The sequence below is a fragment of the Chelonoidis abingdonii genome, chromosome 7 (genome assembly GCF_003597395.2).
Source record: "Chelonoidis abingdonii isolate Lonesome George chromosome 7, CheloAbing_2.0, whole genome shotgun sequence".
NCBI classification, from domain to species: domain Eukaryota; kingdom Metazoa; phylum Chordata; order Testudines; family Testudinidae; genus Chelonoidis; species Chelonoidis abingdonii.
This window is the reverse complement of record NC_133775.1, coordinates 61511713-61535014: the sequence shown is the minus strand read 5'-3', so window position 1 is coordinate 61535014 and position 23302 is coordinate 61511713. Positions and strand designations below refer to the sequence as shown.

The following is a 23302-nucleotide window of genomic DNA, read 5'->3' as shown; positions in this document are numbered from 1 at the left end:
TTACCTCCAAAAGGAGCTGTTGATTGAACTGAGGTGCTAAGCCACACCAGGATCTCTCATGTGTAAGCGCTAGGAATCTCTCTTTAGTTTAATGTTTCCTTTATGTAAATTGGGTCGCAGACCCATTCTTGTTGTATGGTAACTAAAAAACAAAACCAAACCACATAACCCCTGGCTTCCATGTTACTTGACCACTGTCCTCAGTGCCTGTGTTTATGGTATTTTTTTATAGGGTAAATGATTTCCCTGTCCTAGCATTAGAAAGTGCCTGGTTATAGTTGTATTGCAATTTTTTTTAATGTTCTGGGGTCTATTTTGCTTTAGTCTTTTTATGGTAGATATTGTTGAGTCTGGATGCTGCCAATTATACCCCAGTCCTCTGATTCATCTTCTTGCTATGTCTTAGACCAGTGGTCCCCAAACTGTGGGATGTACCCCCCAAACGTTCGGAGGGGCATGTGGCGGGGCATGAGCCAGCCTCCCCCAACCCCAGGGGGGCAGGAAGGGAGCATCACACATCCAGGCCCGCTCTACCATCAGCCCAGCTGCAGCTCCACTCCAACTCCAGGCTAGCTCTGCCTTTAATAGCAGCTCCTCCCCCATCCCCATTTTCCTCCCACCTTCAGCCCAATTTCTGCTGCTGAGGAAGCCTTGGCTGTGCAGTAATGGAGAGAGGGTGCAGACAGATTCTGTTACTGGTAAGGAGGGGGCGCGACAGGAAAAGTTTGGGCACCACTGTCTTAGACAATCTCCAGTGAAGGTTGTGTTTTGTAGTGCAACATTGGGAACTTATTCCTAACATAATTTATTTGACTGTCTTACCTGCTTCAGTATTCACATAATTTAAAAATGATTGATTAAACTCGCAGAGAAAAATGCTCCTTCCATCCCCAGCAAGATGAATGTAACCAAAAATTCTAACATTTCTATGTCTATTGTGCAAATTGGATCTGCTATTGTAAGTGTGATTAGAGGATACTCCAAGTGCACCTAGCAGTGGCACTTCAGAGTAGACCTGCCTCCAACCTAAAACTAAAGGTGAGGTTCCCATGGGTCCTGAATATGGAGCTAATTTAAATAACTATAATTATAAAATAACCAAGTAGTTTTCTGTACTAAAGCTCATATTTTAAAACAAGTCTGTTGATGATAGCAACACTTTAACAATGTGAAATAGCATTTGAAAGTTTAAGGTACTATCAGTGCCAGGGAGTATCGCAGTTCAGTCAATGCCGCTGTAGATGATGTTTATCTGTTTTGGGAAAGTACAGCCAGAAAGTTCTTTGGGATCTTACTTTCATAAATCTGCTGTATAGGGGATATATGAAAATAGTCCTTCCTCAATCGTTTCTCTGAATGGGCAGCACAGAAACCATTGTATGAAACATAATCAAGATCATCAGAATTTCTTTTCTCTTTCTCACAAGAAAGTAACTGTTTTCAAAACAATAAAAGAAACCTGCTAAGCGTACAAATTATGATCACCATAAACTGCTTTATATCCCAGATCTTTGCAGTATAGTTCGTGTGATTCTCCTAGTAGCAGAATTGTAAACTGAACTCATGTGAACTGGAAAGTTTAACGAGGTGCTTTTCGTACATTTTACAATGTTGTCCTACACTGGCCTTTGTGACAGAGTCTATAATGGCTTTTGTTGGAACACAGGTTTTTATCACACTTCAGACTCGTGGTCTTTTGAGAATAAATTTATTCCTGTGCCATTTGGCCCAGATTATTTTAGGACTATCTAATTGCTTGCCTGTAATTATTCTAGAAACACCCATTCAATACTGCTGGGTGATCCCACTTTGAATCCTGTTAAGTCTCCCTCAGTAAAAAAAAGATTTGAATTTGGGCCTTTATACAGCCAGAAAATCTTATTCTCTCTCTCTTCCCCTCCCCCGATGTTGTTAAATCTTATATATCTAATTAAATGTTCTGTTCTTAATAAGGGTGGGGATGGGGGGAGATGGAAGCTGAACCTGAACTCTCTTCCAGATAGAACAACAACAAAAAACTGGGTCTGGCAGCTTTCCTGTAACTTACTTTAAAATATCCATGTGCTTTTCTTGTATAAGTACATCTAAAGAATGAATGGGAGAAATGAACGTATTAATATGGAAAAGCAGCTTTTTCTCTAGAAAGATACTGATATGAAGTGCGTATGGGAGTGGGTGGGTGTTAATTTAGGTTGATATGTAGGAGAGGTAGCTGAAAGGGAAATTAAAGCAATCTATGGCACATTCTAGATATTTTGTCACACTATCATATTGTTAGGCAATATCTTCTTTTCAGTCTTGTTTACTGTTAACATGATGTTTAAATGTTTTGGTTATGTGCTAGAACTGTCACTATGTCTGAACCAATGAAGAAAAAAAAATAGATTCCCTGACAGCATTCTTGAGACAAATTTGGGTTGTAGTTCCGTTGGAAAAAGCACTAGAAAATATTGTAGCTAGAGTGAACAAGGCACTAGAAGTATATTGTAGGGTTCAGTTTGACCCTAGTTGGGAGGACTCAGACATAACAGGTTTCCTGTATCTCAATTTTAGAGGGCTGGATTGCCCTCTCTGGGGTAAAGCCACAGAAGTTATCAAAAACTCCACAAAAATCTTAGAGATTCCTTCACGTTGTTCCATTGGGAATGTGGGTCAGCTTTCTCTGTGGAATTAACTGTGGAACCTGCCTAGAAACCCTGGGTAGTCCAAGGGATTTATAGGAGATTGAACTATGTATGCCTCTTCTGCTCTATTACTTTCACTTGACACCCTCCCTCATCTCTACCAGCATGAGATCACTGGGAGCTACACAGTTAGGGACTTATCTGTGTGCAGCAATTGCTGATGACTGCTCCTTATGGAGGAGGCTTAGCAGGAAAGATAATACAACCTGATGCTGTACTAGTTTTTCCAGAAAAGTGTTTGTATGTTATCCCCCTTTGGCCATGCAGAACTGCTCACTTTTCTTTTCTGTGTGTAACAGTATTAGTGTGTTAGTGTTTATGTAGGAGAAGACTGTTTTGCTGGCCTTCCTGCTTGAGAAATAAGTGGTCACAAAAATTTCCCTTAGTTCAGCATCGGAAAGCATGGGTGAAACTGCTGCTGTAAGTTACAGTATTTGAAATTTGGTTAATTTATATTTAAAAAAGTAGAAAGAGAATGATGTACCTTCCATCTGCTCTGAAAGTCTCCTCCTTTCTCATGACTTCTAGTGGTGAGTGGCTCCCAGTTGACCTACATCAGCACATAGTCAATAAGATGATTTCCAATTTATTTTGAACAATTTCTCTTTATTCTGGGATAAATCTTGAGTTTACAATCTGCCCTGAATACAGGGTAGCCCTGAGATGGAGATTATGACTCCCTGAGTCACAGTCTTCCTCCTGGCCTCACTGCTGCTCTGAAGAGGGAATAAATTGCATCGTTTCTATACCTAGTACGGCATATACTCCCTGATGTGCTGGTTTAGCTGTGTCTCTGGGTGTCTTGGAGGAAGGGGGGCCTCGACTCTGCCTTGCCGTCCCACCAGCGTGGGAAGGGGACATAGCAACTTTGAGAGCCTGCTTCCCTTCCTGCACTGCTACCTATGGTATAAGTAGCTAGCACATGGATGCAAGGGGGCACCGTGTGCTCCTTTGACCCCCCACCCCCACCCCACCATGCTAGCAGAGCCACACTTTGGCCCAATATTTGATCAGCTTTTAAAGATTTGGGTTTTTTTAAATACAGAGGTACTGTCTTCTTTCTAACTGGACATAGTTATTAGAATAGCTTTTGTGCTATCCTGGAATTTTCCTTCAACATCTGTACTGTGATTTTTTTTAAATAGACCAGGCATTCACTGTTGTTTAATGTAAGTTTACAATGTGAGACATTCTCTTTTGAGTAGAAGAAAATAAAGCTGTTCTTCTTCGAGTGATTGCTCATGTGTATTCCACAGTAGGTGTGTGTGCTCACCACGTGCACCGGTGCCGGAAGTTTTCCCCTTAGCAGTACCCGTACAGGGGGAGCACCACTGCGACCCCTGGAGTGGTGCCTCTGTATCATGCTATGAGGGGAGCTGCGCACTCCCCCCACCCTCAGTTCCTTTTTTGCCACCAGTGAAGATAGTTGAAACTTCGTGCTCCAGCTTTGCTGCAACTTCTCTAGTTAGCCTTAGTAGTACAAATATTCCCTTACCTGGACAATTGGCTCCTCAAGGGGAACTCTCGGTCCCAGGTCCAGGCCCAGGAGGGACGACTTCTGTCCACGTGCGCAGACCTCAGCCTAGTGGTGAATGAGGCCAAGTCTGCGTTAGTTCCGGTTCAATGCATACAATTCATAGGGGCTCTACTGGACTTATTAGAGGCCACAGCCTCTCTTTTCCAGGACAGATTCTAGACCCTCAAAGGTCTCATCGCCTTAGTCATGGCATTCCCCATGATGACAGTGAGGGTGTGCCTTCAGATCCTTGGTCGCATGGCAGCATGCATGTCCGTGGTCCGCCATGCCAGGCTCAGAATGAGGCCCCTCCAGCTCCGATTAGCCTCCCAGTATTCCCAGGTCAGGGATGGGCTGGACAAGGTTGTCTCGTTTCCACCCCACGTGGTGGCTGCCCCGGAATGGTGGTCCCTCCTGTTCAACATGCTACAAGTGATCCCCTTTTGAGAGGTCTCCCCCTCACTAGACCTAGTGTTGGATGCCTCGGACCTGGGCTGGGGAGCCTATATAGGACATTCAAACCCAAGGGAGGTGATCGGCGTCGGAATTATCCCTACACATAAACGTCAGGGAGCTCAGGGTGATACGCTTGGCATGCATAGCTTTCAGTGTGCACCTTCGCAGGAAGGTGATCAGAGTCCTCATGGACAATACAGCTGTGAAGTATTATATCAACAGACAGGCTTCTCTGCCCTGTGCCTGGAAGCCCTGAGCCTATGGGAGTTCTGTATAACCCACGATATCTCCCTGAGAGCTTTCCACTTATCTGGCGAGCCCAATGTGTGAGCCAATCACCTCAGCAGGATTTTTTCCCACCAACACAAGTGGTCGCTCCACTGGGAGGTCATCCTGCAGCTCTTCCGAGAGTGGGGAGCTCCCCGGGTCGACCTCTTTGCAACCAACCAGAATCGACGCTAGCCCCAGTTCAGCGCCAGGGGAGGAACAGGAAGGGGGGCGATCACAGACGCCTTCCTCCTTTGGTGGTCGGGCCAGCTTTTCTGTGCCTTCCCACCACTCCCCCTGATAGGCAAAATCCTGCAGAAAGTAAAAGCAGGCAGGACATGAGTCATCCTCATAGCCCCGGATTGGGCCCGTCAACACTGATATGGGACCCTTCTGCAACTCTTAGCGCCCCCCTGCAGAGGCTGCCGCTTCACCCGGATTTCCTCTCCCAGGAAGGGGGATGCTTCCTCTACCCCAACCTGGCCGTGCTTCACCTGACAGCATGGTTGCTCCATGGTTAGATGAGGAGGCAGGGAGGTGTTCTGAGAACGTCAAACGAGTTCTGTTGGAAAGCAGAAAGCTGTCCACACGACAGACATACCTAGCCAAATGGTCCAGGTTCTCTAGGTGGGCGGGGGAGCGGGGAACCTCCCCATCGTCCACATTGCTCTAACTCATTCTCGATTAGCTCCTGTCCCTTAGGACCCAAGGGCTAGTGCCTGCCCCCATCAGGGTTCATATGGCGGCCATATTGGCCTTCCACCCTCTGGTACAGGGCCACTCGGTCTTTTCCCACCATATGACCTCCCACTTTTTAAAGGGCCTAGATTGTTCATTTCCATATGCCAGGCCCTCTGTCCCGCAATGGGATCTAAACCTAGCGTTATCCCACCTCACAGGTCCTCCCTTTGAACCTTTGGCCATGTGCTCCTGGTCCCACCTGTTGTGGAAGGTAGCATTCCTTGTTGCTGTCACATCAGCTTGTTGTGTCTCAGAGCTTAGGGTCTTGACCTTGGAACCCCCATATATGGTCTTCCACAAGGATAAGGTCCAGCTTTGCCTACACCCTGCTTTTGTCTCGAAGGTGGTCTCCGCCTTCCATGTGGATCAGGACATCTTCCTACCAGTACTCTGTCGTAAGCCCCATTCCTCCAATGAGGAACGCCGCCTACAAGCTAGATGTGCATAGGACACTGGCCTTTTACTTGGACCATACCAGGCCATTCTGGAAATCCTCGCAGCTGTTTGTTGTGTCGGCCGAACATATGGGGAGGCAACCAATTTCCACCCAGCACCTTTCCCACTGGATCACCTTGTGCATACTCATGTGTTATGACCTGGCAGGGGTTCCCCTGCCACCTATGGTTAAGGCGCAGTCTATGAGAGCTCAGGCCTCGTCGGCCACCTACGTAGCTCACGTCCCTATCCAGGATATATGTAGAGCTGCCATGTGGTCCTCTATCCACACCTTTTCTTCTCATTATGCTATCGTCTCCCAGACACAGGATGATGCCAGGTTTGGTAGGGCGGTACTCTGTCCCGGAAACCCTTAAACTCCTACCCATCTCCATCAGATATAGCTTGGAGTCACCTACTGTGGAATACACATGAGCAATCACTCGAAGAAGAAAGGACAGTTACCTGTTCCTTAACTAGCGTTCTTCAAGATTTGTTGCTCAGGTGTATTCCACATCCCGCCCTCCTTTGTGTCGGAGTTGTCTGGCAGGAAGGAATCGAGGGTAGGGGGAGTGCACAGCTCTCCTTATAGTGTGATACAGAGGCGCCACTCCAGGGGTTGCAGCGGTGCTCCCCTCCATACGGGTACTACTAAGGGAAAAACTTCTGGCGCTGGTGCACATGGTGAGCACGCACACCTACTGTGGAATACACATCTCGAAGAATGCCAGTTACGGAACAGTAACTGTTCTTTTAAATGAGCTTTTAAATGTTGAAATGCATTCCTTAAATTTCTTCCTCAATAGAGCAATAGTGTGGTTTGATTGCTACAGTATTTGTTGAAGTGAATTACTATTTGACCTGTTATCCTAGGACTACATACTGGACCTATTGTTTATTCACTAGCCAGAAAAGGATAAGCAGCTCTTGTCAATGAGCTATTTTAGTGAAAATGTTCTACCTCTTGACCTCAACTTCCATTAAAGGGATTACATAACTATGTAACAAAACTGATAGACTCAAACTGAGTGAGGGAGAAGAGAAGGGCTGCAGTTTATTTAGAGAGTTTGTCCTAACTCAGTCTAGGGCAGAGTAGGGTAGTGTGACCAGATAACAAGTGTGAAAAATCGGGACGGGGATGGGGCATAATAGGCACCTATATATATAAAAAAAAAAAACCCGAAATATCGGGACTGTCCCTATAAAATCAGGACATCTGATAACAAGTATGAAAAATTGGGATGGAGTGGGGGGCAATAGGTGGGTAATAGGTGGCTATATAAGAAAAAAGCCCCAAATATTGGGACTGTCCCAATAAAATTGATACATCTGGTCACCCTAGTATAGGGTGACCAAACATCCTGATATTAGGAGCTTTTGTCTTAGATATCCCTTTTACATCCCCACCTACCCCTGAAAAAAATGTTCTGATTTTTCACACTTGCTATCTGGTCACCCTAACTCTGTCGTGCTTAAGAATTTATTCCCTTGCATGGTTTGAGAGCTATACCTAGGAAAATACTCATTTGGAAAAGAGGGCTAGACATTCACACCGGGATGACAACCTTGTTGAAAAACTGTGTTTATTAACTATGGTTTTGTCACTGTTTTGTTATTTATTTATGTAGCGTGGTCAGTTAACACAGTGATAGGTACCATAGGAATACTTAGCATAGATTAGCAAACAAGATACTTTTTATAAAATAGGGAATAGATCAAAGTCCCTGCACTGAAGAGTTACAGTTAAACAAAGGCAAAACAGCTGTTCAGACAACTGAGGGTTAGGAATCATTGGTGAGGAGTCTAGTACGGGAAGGAATCATGGAAGAAGTGAGTTTTAAGGAGGGATTTCAAAGAGAAGAGAGGGAGAGCTGGTTGTGTAAGAGGGGAAAGAGTGTTCCATAGGGAAGGTGGGGCTTGGAAGAAGGAGTGAATCTCAGAGTAGGAAAAGGGGGTGAAGCAGCAGTTGGGAGTGAGGATTAGGAGGTCATAAAAAGGAGATGAGAGCAGAGCTGAGGAAGGAACTGAACTAGAACATGGTTTTAAAAAAATTTTGGCCATGTCTGTGCTGCTCAGTGCAATAGTGTTAGAAGCCAATATAAGCTTAGATTTCATTTATACAAAGTTACAGCTGCGTCTGTCTTTTCAGCTGCAGCTAAAGAGTGTTCAGCTCAGCTGGGTAGAGAGGTTCCTTTTTTGTTCTCCTAATCCTGCAATGGGTTGGGCACTTTTCCAATCCCTAGGTGCAGACTATAGCAGTCTGAAGTATGTTCGAACATGCACCAGCTGGAAATGGCCCCAACAAGCTATTACTGTTTCAAGGGACCATACCCCTACACTGGCAGCTGTATGGTAGAGTGGCACAGTTCTCTTACAAGGCTCTAAGATTCAATGATCCCCCTAAACCAGGAGTCTCAAACTCACATCACCACGAGGGCCACATGAGGACTAGTACATTGGCCCGAGGGCCGCATCACTGACACCTTTTCATACAATGCTATAAAAGTATAATCAGAAATGGATAAAATGAAGAGTAAATATAGTATGTTATTAAAAGTCAATGCAGTAACTTTTTTTAAACTGTAATACGAAGAGGGGTTTTAATAAAATATAAACATCTGTAACTATTCCTCATGTGATCAGTAACACTGCTGATGATCTACACTAAGGCTTAGTCTACACTAGGCGGGGATCGATCTAAGATACGCAACTTCAGCTACAAGAATAGCGTAGCTGAAGTCAACGTATCTTAGATTGACTTAGATTGACTTACTTTGCGTCCTCGCGGTGTGGGATCCACGGCTTCTGCTCCCCCATTGACTCCGCTTCCGCCTCTGACCCTGGTGGAGTTCTGGAGTCGACGGGGAGCATGTTCAGGGATCAATGTATCACGTCTAGATGAGATGCAATACATCGATCCCCGATAGATAAATCACTACCCGCCGATCCGGCTGGTAGTGTAGACATACCCTAACAGTCTATCAACATAGCCATAACGGCAGGAACTTCTTAAAATACCTATTCATACAAAATACTTTGCCACTTTTTAACAAACATTTTTCCCAACTACTCACAGCAAAGAATCATACATGCTGAGCTTCATATCTCAGACTGCTCATCTAGTTCGAGGCCCCACCCCTCCCCTGCCCCATTCCATCCCCTTCCCCAAAGTCCCCACCCCAACTCCATCCCCTCCTTGCCCCTATTCCAATCCCTTCCCCAAATCCCTGCCCTGGCCCCACCTCTTCTCCGTCTCCTCCCCTGAGTGCACCACGTTCACACTTCTCTCCCCCCCCACCCCCGCCTGAAAGTCGTAAGTGCTGGAAGGTAGGCAGAGGAGTGGGGACACGGCGCGCTCGGGGTGGGAGGGGGAGCACGGCAGAAGGGAAGCTTGGCTGCCGATGGAGTCGGCGCCTATGGTGGGCCACAGGAAATAACTCCGCGGCCGTGTGTTTGAGACCCCTGCCCTAAACAGGAGATTTTCTGGCAGCTGGATATACTGAATTTAGGGATGCTTTGTGTTGATGGCTGAGGATCATGAACTCTGTTCCTAGCCCAGTTTAGGACAGGAGTTTAGAAGCCTCTGTAAAGTGAACACAGGTTTTTTATTTTTATAGTAAATGTCCTTTAAAGGAATGCTCTTCCAGTTCATTCTGTGTAACATGCCAGGGTTCCACGTTTTACCTGGAGCAGGACATCCCACCCCCGCTCTCTCCCCCCGTACCCCCAATCTCCAAGGAACAAGTTTAAAGCTAAAGTGAGTGATAGTGTTGTATAATGTAGTGATTTGCTATCTGTAGTGTGTGTGTTTGTATTTGTGGTGTACTTGCTGCTTGATTGAAATATACCGTGTAGTCTGTTTGTTTGGGGGGACTGTGTGCTGAGCCTAGTGGCCTAGTAGGCAAGGCTGAGCGCTTCTTAAGAACGCTTTGATACCCAAGCCCTTTAGCACCCATCAACCCTTAACCAGGGGGTGGAGCTACTCAGGAAGACCAGAGCTTTAAAAAGCCTGCTCTGAGCAACCGTGAGCAGCTAATGGGAGTTTTGCAAGCGAGTTCCCCAGGTGAAGGAGGAGTGATTACATGACCCTTGGGGTAAAATTGTCGTCTGTTTGTGGTACACTTGCTGCCTGACTGAAATAAACTGTGTGGTCTGTTTTTTGGGAGGTCCATGTGCTGAGCCTAGCAGCCTGCTAGGCAAGGCTGAGAGCTTCTTAATGAGGCTTTGATACCTAAACCCTTTAGCACCCATCAACTGTTAACCAGGGGGCGGGGCTACTCAGGAAGACCAGGACTTTAAAAAGCCTACTCCTAAGCAACCAGGGGAGTTTTGTATCAGAGGGGTAGCCATGTTAGTCTGGATCTATAAAAGCAGCAAAGAGTCCTGTGACACCTTATAGACTAACAGACGTATTGGAGCATGAGCTTTCGTGGGTGAATACCCACTTCGTCGGATGCATATGGTCGGATGCAGGGGAGTTTTGTGAGGGAGTTCAGAGGAACGTGTGAGGGGGAGCTTGATGCACTTTAACATTCTTTAAACTTCTTTAAACTTGAGGCCAAAATACCCCCTGATAAAAACAAAGCATCAACAAATGATTGAGCTGCAGGAGTAAAAAGAGAATGCAGACAGAATTCCAGCAACAGAGTGGGGACTATCCTGTTTATTACACTCAATGCAGCATGTATGATTACCTGCCCTATGCGCAGTTGGCATGTGTGTTCATTCGGTACAAGGAGCTCCTGGCTCTCAGAGACCGTGTATGGGCTTTGCAGGCCAGAGTGGCTGAACTGGATGAACTAAGGGAGACAGAGAGGTACATAGATGAGGCTTTCCAGGACACAGATGAGACTTTCCGGGACACAGTAGAACGGTCCCACTCCCGGTCTGACAGCCTTTGTGCTATTGAGGAGGGTGAAAGTCTCAGGGAAGGAGACCATCCAACTGGAGCAAAGGGAAACGATCACATAGTTTGGGACCCTCCTTCCAGATGATGATGTAGTTGTCACGGAGTCCCTGGGTGATGCTCTGGAACTGCTCCCCACAAAGCCAGTCAGGACTTTGGGGCGCCTCCTCTCCCTTGGAGCAGACGTTTTCAGGGCAAGAATCTCACACGTCTTCACCTCCTGGGTCTCTTCTTGGAGCACTCAGCATCCTCTGCCCCTCCGTGTGCTTCCCACAGCGAGCCCACCCCAGCGGGGTCTTGGGGAAGCCACAAGGTCCAGCACCCCCACTTTGCAGTCAGACATGACTCTCAGCCAGCCAGTAAAACAGAGGTTTATTCGATGACAGGAACACGGTCTAAAACAGAGCTTGTAGCTCCCGCGAACCAGATCCTTTGGTCGGGTCCATTCTGGGGAGCAGTGAGCCAGACTCCAACGTCTGCACTTCACTCCTCGTTCCCAGCCAGCTCCAGACTGAAACCCCCCTTCAGCCCCTCCTCTCTTGGCTTTGTCTCTTTCCTGGGCCAGGAGGTCACCTGATCTCTTTGTTTCCCACACCTTTAGCATCCCCTTGCAGGGGGGAAGGGCCTGGCCATTAGTTGCTAGGTGACGGAGGGTCAGCAGGAACTGAGGCCCCCATGCAGTATTCAGAGAAAATATTAAGAACATTCCCAGTTTGTCACAGTAGTATCCTCTCACACTGAGCATACCTCTGCGGGGGAGGGACCTCCACTTAGTTGGAGGAGATAAGTAATAGTTATGGGGAATTCGATCATTAGAAACATAGACCGCTGGGTTTGTGATGACTGGGAGAACCACATGGTGACTTGCTTGCTGCATTCCTCTTGAGACATCTCAATAGACTTATGTGTGGTGCTGTAGAGGAGCCACTAGTCGTGGTATATGTAGGTACCAGTGACACAGGGAAGGATAGGAGAGAGGTCCTGGAGGCCAAATTTAGGCTGCTCAGTAAGAGATTGAAGTCCAGGACCTCCCTGGTAGCATTCTCTAAAATGCTTCCAGTTCCATGCGCAGGGCCAATTAGACAGGTGGAACTGCAGGGTCTCAATGCGTGGATGAGATGATGGTGTAGAGAGGAGAGATTTAGATTTATTAGAAACTGGGGAAACTTTAGGGAAAGTGGGAACCTATAGAAGAAGGATGGGCTCCACCTAAACCTAAATGGAGCCAGATTGCTCGCACTTAAAATTAAAAAAGTCATAGAGCAGCTTTTAAACTCAGGCCTGGGGGAAGGCCAACAGATGTGGAGTAGCATGTGATTCGGACAGACACATCCCATAGGGGAGAATCTATTAATAGAGATTCTCTATATCTTAGCAAGGAGAGAGGAGGGAAGATGATAAAATACAGGTAGGATCTGATGAGAAGCAGTCAAATGAAAAAGAGTCCCATTCAATTGCATCATGTAATGACAGGCAGCTAAAAAGTGACAAGTTTTAAGTGCTTATATACAAATGCTAGAAGTCTAAATAATAAGATGAGAGAACTAGAGTGCCTCATATTAAATGAGGATATTGAGGCATCACAGAAACTTGGTGGAATGAGAATAATCAATGGGACACAGTAGTACCAAGGTACAAAATATATCGGAAGGAAGAACTGGTCTTGCGAGGGGTGCGGGGGACTGGCTCTATATGTGAAAGAAAGTGTAGAATCAAATCAAATAAAAACCTTAAATGAACCAAACTGTACCATAGAATGTCTATGGATAGTAAATCATGCTTGGATAATGAGAATATAGCATTAGGGATATACTACTGATCACTTGACTAGAATGGTGATAGTGACTGCAAAATGCTCAGGGAGCTTAGAGAGGCTAAAAAAACTCAATAATAATGGGGGATTTCAACTATCCCCATATTGACAGGGTACATGTTACCTCAGGACTGAATGCAAAGATAAAGTTTCTTGATACCTTAAATGACTGCTTCTTGGAGCAACTAGTCCTGGAGCCCACAGGAGGAGAGGCAATTCTTGATTTAGTCCTAAATGGAGCACAGGGTCAGGTCCAAGAGGTGAATGTAGCTGCACTGCTTGGTAATAGTGACCATAATCTAATTAAATGTAACATCCCTGTGGTGGGAAAAACACTACAGCAGCCTACCATGGTAGCATTTAATTTCAGAAAAGGGAACTACACAAAAACGAGGAACAACAAGCAGTCCAATGGCACCTTAAAAACTAACAGATTTATTTGGGCATAAGCTTTCTTGGGTTAAAAAATCCCACTTTTTCAGATGCAGAAGTGAGGTTTTTTATCCACAAAAGTTTATGCCCAGATAAATGTGTTATTCTTTAAGGTGCCACCAGACTCCTCGTTTTTGTGGATACAGACTAACAGGGCTACTCCTGTTATACTTGGCAAAAATAAGGAAGTTAGTTAAACAGAAATTAAAAGGTACAGTGCCAAAAATGAAATTCCTGCAAGCTACATGGAAACTTTTTAAAGACACCATAATAGAGGATCAACTTAAATGTATATTCCAAATTAAAAAACTTAGTAAGAAAACCAAAAAGTGCCACAGTGGCTAAACAACCAAGTAAAAGAAGCAGTGAGAGGCAAAAAGGCATCCTTTAAAAAGTGGAAGTTAAATACTAGTGAGGAAAATAAGAAGGAATATGAACTCTGGCAAGTGAAGTGTAAAAATGTAATTAGAAAGGGCAAAAAAGAATGTGAAGATCAGCTAGCCAAAGACTCAGAAAGTAATAGCAAAAAAAATTGTAAGTACACCAGAAAGCAGGAAGGCTGCTAAACAATGAGTGGCCCACTGGATGATCGAGATGCTGAAGGAGCACTCGGGGACGATAAGGCCATTGTAGAGAAACTAAATGAATTCTTTGCATCAGTCTTCATGAGGGAGATTTCCAAACCTGAGCCATTCTTTTTAGATGCTGAATCTGAGGAACTGTCCCAGATTGAGGTGTCATTAGAGGAGGTTTTGGAACAAATTGATAAACAGTAATAAGTCACCAGGATCAGATGGTATTCACCTAAGAGTTCTGAAGGAACTCAAATGAGAAATTACAGAACTAACAACTGTGATTACTAACCTATCATTTAAATCAGCTTCTATACCAGATAACTGGAGGATAGATAATGTGATGCCAGTTTTTAAAAAGGGCTCCAGAGGTGATCCCGGCAATTACAAGCCAGTAAGCCTGACTTCAGTACTGGGCAAACTAGTTGAAACTATTGTAAAGAACAGAATTGTCAGACACATAGATGAACATAATTTGTTGGGGAAGTGTCAACTTGTTTTTTGTAAAGGGAAATCATGCCTCACCAATCTACTAGAATTCTTTGAGAATGTCAATAAGCATGTGGACTAGGGTGATCCAGTAGATATAGTATACTTATATTTTCAGAAAGCCTTTAACAAGGTCCCTCACCAAAGGCTCTTAAGAAAAGTAAGCTGTCCTGGGATAAGAAGGAAGGTCCTCTCATGGATTGGTAACTGGTTAAAAGATAAGAAATAAATGTTAGGAATAAATGGTCAGTTTTCAGAATGGTGATAGGTAAATAAGTAGTGTCCCCAAGGGGTCTGTACTGGGACCAGTACTATTCAACATATTCATAAATGATCCAGAAAAAGGGGTAAACAATGAAGTGGCAAAATTTGCAGATAATACAAAACTACTCAAGATAGTTAAGTCCAAAGCAGACTGTGCAGAGTTACAAGGGATCTAACAAAACTGGGTGACTAGGCAACAAAATGGTAGATGAAGTTCAATGTTGCTAAATGCAAAGTAATGCACATTGGAAAACATAATCCCAACTATACATATAAAATGATGGGGTCTAAATTAGCTGTTATTGCTCAAGAAAGAGATCTTGGAGTCATTGTGGATACTTCTCTGAAAACATCCACTCAGTGTGCAGCAGCAGTCAAAAAAAGATAACAGAATGTTGGGAATCATTAGGAAAGGGATAGATAGGACAGAAAATATCATATTCCTTCTATATAAATCCATGGTAAACCCAAATCTTGAATACTGCATGGAGATGTGGTCACCTCATCTCAAAAAAGATATACTATAATTGGAAAAGGGCAACAAAAATGATTAGTGGTATGGAACAGCTTCCATATGAGGAGAGATTAATAAGATTGGGACTTTTCAGCTTGGAAAAGAGACGACTAAGGGGGGATATAATAGAGGTCTATAAAATAATGATAGATGTGGAGAACGTAAATAAAGAAGTGTTATTTACTCCTTCTCATAACATAAGAACTAGGGGTCACCAAATGAAATTAATAGGCAGTACGTTTAAAATAAACAAGTCAACCTGTGGAACTCGTTGCCAGAGGATGTTGTGAAGGCCAAGACTATGAGAGGGTTCAAAAAAGAACTAGATAAATTTATGGAGGATTGGTCCATCAATGGCTATTAGCCAGGGTGGGCATGGATGGTGGCCCTAGATTCTGTTTGTCAGAATCTGAGACTGGATGGCAGGGGATGGTTCACTTGATGATTACCTGTTCTTTTCATTCCTTCTGGGCACCTGGCATTGGCCACTGTTGAAAGACAAGATACTGGGCCAGATGGACCTTTGGTGTGACCCAGTATGCTGTTATTAGGATAGAAGGAGGTTTAGGTTCTCCTGTTACTGTAGCTGTAACACCAATGCTTGGTTAGCGCTCCTTGGTACAGAGATGCCAACCCTCCCTAATTTTCCACAATCCTCTTGATTTTTATATGTAATTATGAAATTATTAATTCAGGTGCAAATCTACTAATTTTGTAAGTATGTGTCTCTCACTCACCACCACCGGGATCTGACAAACACAGCAAATAATGCTGTAGCACGAGGGAGGGCATTCTTCTCCACCACCCCTTTGGCAATATGCAGACTGCATAGTGTGGCTCTGATAGGAGGCAAGCCACAGTGATTTTGAATGTGTTGGTGCTGCTGGATTCATTGCCCAAGTCCCAGGCTATGTGTTGCATTTTACTTGCACTGTGTGGGCTTGCTGGACTACGTTAGTAGCCTCTAGGCACCTGGAGTGTGCCAACAAGGTCCACATAGGGCAGATAGAGCACAACATGCAGCCTGTGGCTTCGGTGATGAATCCAGCATCTCAAACCCAACTGAAGTCTCTGCAGCTTGCCTGCTATCAGACACTCACTGCACAGTCTAGAGGAGAGAAGCCAGAGGAGGAGGAGGTTGCAGTGGCAGAGGAAAGAGGGGAACGCAACAGAAGAATGAGAAGATGAGTATCATCCCAGGAAGGCGGTCCAGGCCTGGGACTGGCCAGGTAGTTAAGAGCCCTAGTGGCACAGGAGAGCAGCTTACCTAGGGCTATTCCTCCCTTTCTTCATGTTAGGGGGTGGGGTGCAAGGGGCCCAGGTATCTCACAGCCCATGGGCATGGACAGGAACAAGATGTGCCGACTCTGTGGGTGCTCTGGGGCTGGAGCACCCACGGGAAAAAATTAGCTGGTGCTTAGCACACACCAGCAGCCAAGCTGCCTTCACCCCCTCCTCACCACCTCCTCCCCCGAACATGCTGTGTCTTCACTCCTCCCCCCTCCTCCCCGCGCTTCCCTCTGCCTAACAGATGTTTGGCGGTGCTTTGGACTTCCTGGGAGGGAGGGGAAGGAGCGAGATGTGGCATGCTTAGGGGAGGAGGTGGAGAAGAGGTAGGGAAGGGTGAGGACTTGGGGGAAGGAGTGGAATGGGGGTGGGGAGATGGCGGTGCAGGGGCGGGAAGAGGCAGGGAAGGGGCGTGGCCGGGGGGATGTCAAGCACCCACCTGGCTAAGGGGAAGTCGGTGCCTATGGAGAGAGGGAGAGTTCCCAGTGTCTGCAGGAAGAGGGGAGAGAGAGGTCCAAGCAAGCTCCCCAATTCTTTTCTAATTATTTTCACAAACATCCCTAAAAGTTTCAGAACCAGGTTGGCATCTCTGCTTGGTGTATGCTAGTAGAATTTTCTCAGGATTGATTTGCAATAATTTGGAAGTTTTTTGACAGACACATAGCTTTCCAAGCAGTCTCCTTCCTTTTACACACAGACAGACAGATCTAATTACTAGCCAGCATGAAAATTTAGCTGAATTAAAGAGGTACGGGTAGCAAGGGAAAGTATGGACTTGTCTGACAATCACTTAATCCTTCCTTTTTTCTGTTTTGAGAGAGGCAGGATGAATAGTTGTGTGTGGTCATTATGGATTCTAGTATAACAACATTTTCTGCTTTTTTTTCTCTTGAGTGCATTAATGATCAATTTTAAGTATTTTCAAACAGCCAGGTTCAAACTACTAGTTTTAATTTGTAATTAGCACTGTTTTGCTGTTGACTTGCTATGTCTTGAAGAAATGCATCTGTAAGGTTGCTCAAGACAGTCTGATTCTGTTTTCTTGATATTCAGAGGGATATAGTACGCAACATTTCCAGGGAAAAAGCAGCTACAATTAAATGACTAACCATTTCCTTAAAGTGCTATCAGAGTTTAAGCTTTTTGGACCCTAAGCCTGGAGGAAGAAAAACTTGCCACGTTGCTCTTACTAAAGCAGCTGTCAACTGGTTATAAGAGTGGAATTTTTTTTAAGTGCATTTTTGAGGGACGAGTCAGTAAGGCAGTTATGTGATGCATCCATGTTGATTGCAGATATAGTTTTATATTCTGCGTATTTAATTATACTGTAACTGCTAATAGTATTTTTTTCTCTCACTAGGACTCTGTCCAGGAGAGCGTCATTACACGAGACATTCATCGAACATTTCCAGCACATGACTATTTCAAAGACACAAGAGGAGACGGGCAGGAATCACTGTACAAGATATGTAAGGTATGGTCAGTTTTTAGTGTTGAAAAAAAGAAGTTGTTTGAGATTTTGCTGTGATTTTACTCCCTTGTAACTTTGGTCTGGTTCAAATCAGTGGTCAGTTAGATCTTAAAACTTATTTTGAATTAGCGATGTGATTTCAGTGTTCCTCAGGATTAGACCTACTAAAGTAGATCTTGTAACTTCATATTCTGTATCTCCTCAAGTGAGACTGTGGGAATATTACGGTCTCAAGTCAGCTTTGCTGATGAGCAGTACAGTTGCACAGGTGTATTGCTGTAGAGGCACAGGGCAATTGAGCTTTGTCATTTGGTCTGCAGCAGAGAGCTGCCAGGGCAGTGTGAGCCTCCAGAGCCAGTTCGGCAGTGACAGTAGCAAAGAGCCTCCCTGCAGCAGCTACTCAGAGAGTAACTCCCACAAATAACACTTAACTCTTGTGTAGCACTTTCATTCATAGATCTCAAAGCACTTGATGGAGGAGGATATCATCAGCTCCATTTTATAGATGAAGAAGCTGAGACACTAAGTGAAGTAACTTGTTCCCAGGCACAAAAAACAGACCTGCCACAGTGGAGAGATACGCAAAGTGGGGCATCACAGCTAGATCAGTTATGTTCTTCCACCATTGTAATTTTCAGTCAGGGGTGGGAAATAAGATTAGACTTTATTTTCTTTTTGTCATCAGGAATTATTGTGATGAAGGTATGGGATTATTAGTTATGCTGAGTTATTTCTCATCAAATTGCTTCTTGGAAGTTTATCTGTCCTATTGCATACTGACATGTCTGCCCTAAAATAGAGTCAGTTACTGGCTGTCCTATGAATTTCAACATGCAATTTGAGCTGATACACCAGGGGTATGCAAATCTTTTGGCCTGAGGGCCACATAGGATGACCAGACAGCAAATGTGAAAAATCGGGATGGGGGTGAGGGGTAATAGAAGCTTATATAAGAAAAAGACCCAAAAATCGGGACTGTCCCTATAAAATCGGGACATCTGGTCACCCTAGGGCCACATTTGGGAATAGAATTTGTATGGCAGGCCATGAATGCTCACAAAATTGGGGTTGAGGTGCAGGAGGGGGTGAGGGCTCTGGTTGGGGGTGCAGGCTCCAGGGTGGGGCCAGAAATGAGGAGTTCAGGGTATTGGGGGGGTGGAGGCTGGGGCAGGAGAGTGGGGTGCAGGGGGGGTGAGGGCTCCAGGTGGGGGTGCAGGCGTCTGCCAGGGGGCTGGGATGAGGGTTTTTTTTTGGGGTGTAAGGGAGGTGCTCCGGCTGGGACCAAAGGGTTTTGGAGGGTTAGAGGGGGAGGGGTTGGGGCACAGGGAGAGGCCGGGGGTGTAGGCTATGAGGCAGCGCTTACCTCAACGGCCCCCAGACAGCAGCATGTCCTTTCTCTGGCTCCACTGGGTGCAGTTCCTGCCAATGGGAGCTGCAGGGGCAGTGCTTGGAGTGGGGGTAGCGTGCAGAGTGGAAGGCCCTGGCTGCCCCTAAGTGTAGAAGCTGGAGGGGGAGGCATGCTGCCTGCTTCCAGACCACATGTTGCAGCCCCCGACCCTGCTCTCCAGCTGGCCGGGGCAAGCCCCAGACCCAACTCCGCAGGCAGGAGCTCAAGGGACGGATTAAACAGCTGGTGGGCTGGATTCAGCCCGTGGGCTGTAGTTTGCCTACCCCTGTGATACACAGTAAAAAAAAAAAAAAAAACTTCAAGATCTAATTTAATGTAATCGAGTGTAACCTATACAAAGGTCTTTCTCTTACCCTTACAATCTTTGATTTATCCAATTATCAAAAACAGGAAGCTCGTATCTGCCCTTTCACAGGTTTGCAAAGAGAGCAAGGTACGTCTACACAGGATTATTCTGATTTACATAACCAGTTTTATAAAAACAGATTGTATAAAGTCGAGTGCACCGGGCCACCAAGCACATTAATTCGACAGTGGCGTCCATGGTCCGAGGCTACATCGATTTCCGGAGCGTTGAACTGTGGGTAGCTATTCTGTAGCTATCCATAGTTCCCATGAGTCTGCCCCGCCCTTAGAATTCTGGGTTAGAGAGCCCAGTGGCTGATGGGGAAAAATCATTGTCGCGGGTGTTCTGGGTAAATGTCATCAGTCATTCCTTCCTCCGGGAAAGCAACGGCAGACAATCATTTCGCTCCCTTTTCCCTGGAGCCTGGCAACGTCATAGCACGGCAACCATAGGAGCCGTTCAGCTTTTTTTTTTTTTTTAACAGTCACTTATAGATTTGTGATGCCGCGGACAGAGGCGATAACTCCAGCGCTACACAGCAGCATTCATTTGCTTTGCATGATAGCAGAGACGGTACAGTCCATTCCGTAACCGTCTGACTGCGCGGGGTAAATTGCAATAGAGATGACGGTTATCTGTCCCTCGTACTGTCTGCTGCTATCATGGGTGCCCCTGGCTGAGATCGGCCGGGGGCAACAAAAGCAAAACTGGGATGACTCCCGAGTCAATCCATCCTTATGGTCTCTAAAAAAGTCAGCTCGCTAGAATAGGGGCAGTGTACTAGAGAACCAATGTATACAGAGAGCACAGACTGCTCCGTATCAGATCCCGCAGAAATGATGAGCTGCATGCCATTGCAGGGGGTGCCCCTGCAACAACCCCACCCCTTGCTTCCTCTCTCCCACCAACCTTCCTGGGCTACCATGGCATGTCCCCCCGTTTGTGTCAATGAAAGTTATAAGAAGCAGGAATAAGAAACATGACTTGTTAGTGAGATAAAATGAGGGGGAGGCACTGGGAACCTCCCAGTATATGACAGTCCAGGCAGGCACATTAAGCGGTGCGGGGGAGAGAACCCAGCATGCCACTGCTATGACAATCCAGGCAGGACAGAATCTTTTTTACAAGGAAGGAGGGAGCTGATGGAGCTCAACCCCCAGTTCTATATGAGGACGGTTACCCAGCCATTCTGTACATCATACTGGAATGATCGAGAATTATTCCTATTTTCAGCCAGGACGCCCGGCCAGCCTCACCTGAAGCCAACCAGGACCACTCACGGGTTGATAAGAAGGGCACTACCATCCTACTGCACCGTTCTGCCACCAGGCAGGGGAGAGGATGGATACTGCTCTTCACACTGCCTGCCAGCATCGCGTCTACAGCAGCATTCAGTAGACATAGGTGACACTGAAGAAGTCAAGAACGATTCTTTCCCTTTTCTTCACTGGGGACGGAGGGAGTAAATTGAGGACTATTCCCTGAACCATGCCGGCAAATGTGTATGCCCTACAGGCATTGGAGCTCAGCCAAGAATGCAAATACTTTTTCGGAGACTGCTGTGAACTGGTGGGATAGCTGGAAGTCCTCAGTATCCGCTCCTCCCTCCATAAGCATCCATTTGAGTCTCTGGCTTCCCGTTACACTTCACGCAGCACTGTGTAGTCTGTAGATTTTTTTTTTCAAACGCTTTGGCATTCGTCTTCTGTAACAGTGATCAGATCCAGTATCTCCGACGGTCCATGCTGGAGCTCTTTTGGATTTGGGACTGCATTGCCACCCTCGCTGTGATCAGAGCTCCACGCTGGGCAAACCCAGGAAATGAAATTTAAAAGTTCACGGGGCTTTTCCTGTTTACCTGGCCAGTGCATCCAAATTCAGATTGCTGTCCAGAGCAGTCACAGTGGTGCACTGTGGGATACCGCCCAGAGGCCAATACCGTCGATTTGCGGCCACACTAACCCTAATCCGATATGGTAATACCAATTTTAGCGCTACTCCTCTCATTGGGGAGGAGTACAGAAACCAATTTAAAGAGCCCCTTATATCGATATAAAGGGCCTCGTAGTGTGGACGGGTACAGCGTTAAATCGGTTTAACTCTGCTAAAATTGGTTTAAACGCGTAGTGTAGACCAGGCCCAAGAGAGCTATGATTCTGCTGCATGGGGAACAGGCCAAAGAGAGGTCATGCAAGGAGTGCTGCATTCTTTGACAGTTCTCTCCAGGACAGGTCAGAGTGGAGTTGTATGTTGGCCTAGATGGGGTGGCTGGATAACCAGTAGATTTACAAACTTTATGGAGCCATTTGCTAAAACTTCACTGTTTATGATAAATGTAGTGGCTGTGCAGGTGTTCTGTGAGTTGGGGAGGAGGATTCCATCCCCCATATATTTATATAAGTCACTTGTCTAAAGCCAGTTTGAGCAGGTGACAAATTTCACACACACTTCATATTTTTATATCCTAAGAGATCTTAAATTTCTGCTTTAAACCACATATACCTATTCCGGTAGGCAGCCAGAAGTGTGTTAATTGTGTCTCCCTCTTTTTATAAGGATGGGGTGGGAGGCAGTAGTGACAAGCTGTGTCCCAAAAAGACTTTTGCTGGGGTGGCATCACTGGGGGACCTCTGACATAGAGATCCGTGCTCCTAAAGACAGGGCTGGCACCTTTTCCTAGGGACCCCTTTTGCAAGGGAGTGGAGGTTGCATCCAGTATTCCCTTTAATGTTTTTTTGGTGTGCAGAATGAATAACTGCCTAGGCACTGCCTCTGCCACTCCCCTTCCCTCTCCCTGTTACTTGTCTCGTCCTCCATTCCATTACTAGACAGAAATGGTAAAAGTGTCTATAATAATGCAGGAAGGCAGAAGTGTTCAATTAATATTTCTGTTCTATATTTGGGAAATAGCTGGATGATGTATACAAATTATATGACAATGGTGAAATTCTTTCTATTCCAACAGTAATTCAGTAAGATGATGAACATCAATTACTAAATTTAGACATTTTAAAATCAGCAAGTCCAGATAATTTGCATTCAAGAGTTTTAAAAGTGTTGGCCAAAGAGCTCACTGAAATGTTAATATTGTTTTTCAGTGAGTCTTGGGACAGTTCTAAAGGACTAGAAGAATGCTAATATGCCACTATTTAAAATTGATAAACAATATGACCTGGGTTATTACATGTCTGTCAGCCTGAAATCAATCTTGGGGAAAATGATGAAGCTACTGATACAGGACTCAATTAATAATTAAAGAAGAGTAACACATTAATGCCAATCAGCACAGTTTTGTGGAAACTAGATCTTATCTAACTAATTTGATACCTTTTTTTGGATGAGATTATAAATTTGATTGATAAAAAGAGAATAGTATTAGACTTCAGTAAGGTATTTGACTTGGTACCACACAACATTATAATGAACAAACTAGAACAATGCACAAAAAACTTCAGCATATCTCGAATGGATTAAATATGGCTAAGTGATAGGTCTCAACATGTGATTGTAAATGGGGAATCATCATCAATGTTTCTAGAGAGGTCCTGCAGTGATCAGTTCTTGGCCCCATAGGCGCCGACTTCCCCTCTTCCCGGTGGGTTCTCAACCCACCCCTGGCCCCACCTCTGCACCGCCCTCATTCAACCCCTTCCCCAAACTCCCTGCCCCTTTCCAGTCCCCATTCCATCCCTTTCCCCCAA

The 23302-nt window shown here is 45.4% G+C and overlaps 1 protein-coding gene across 3 annotated transcripts in view; it reads left to right on the top strand.

Annotated features, from left to right (window-relative positions):
* Nucleotides 1–23302, top strand: part of RABGAP1L (RAB GTPase activating protein 1 like) — a 570182-nt gene that overhangs the window by 328105 nt on the left and 218775 nt on the right. For all 3 annotated transcript variants that reach the window (XM_075067923.1, XM_075067924.1, XM_075067925.1), the window contains exon 14: nucleotides 17737–17850. In XM_075067923.1, the coding sequence (XP_074924024.1) occupies nucleotides 17737–17850 (114 nt within the window). The remainder of the gene's footprint in view (nucleotides 1–17736; nucleotides 17851–23302) is intronic.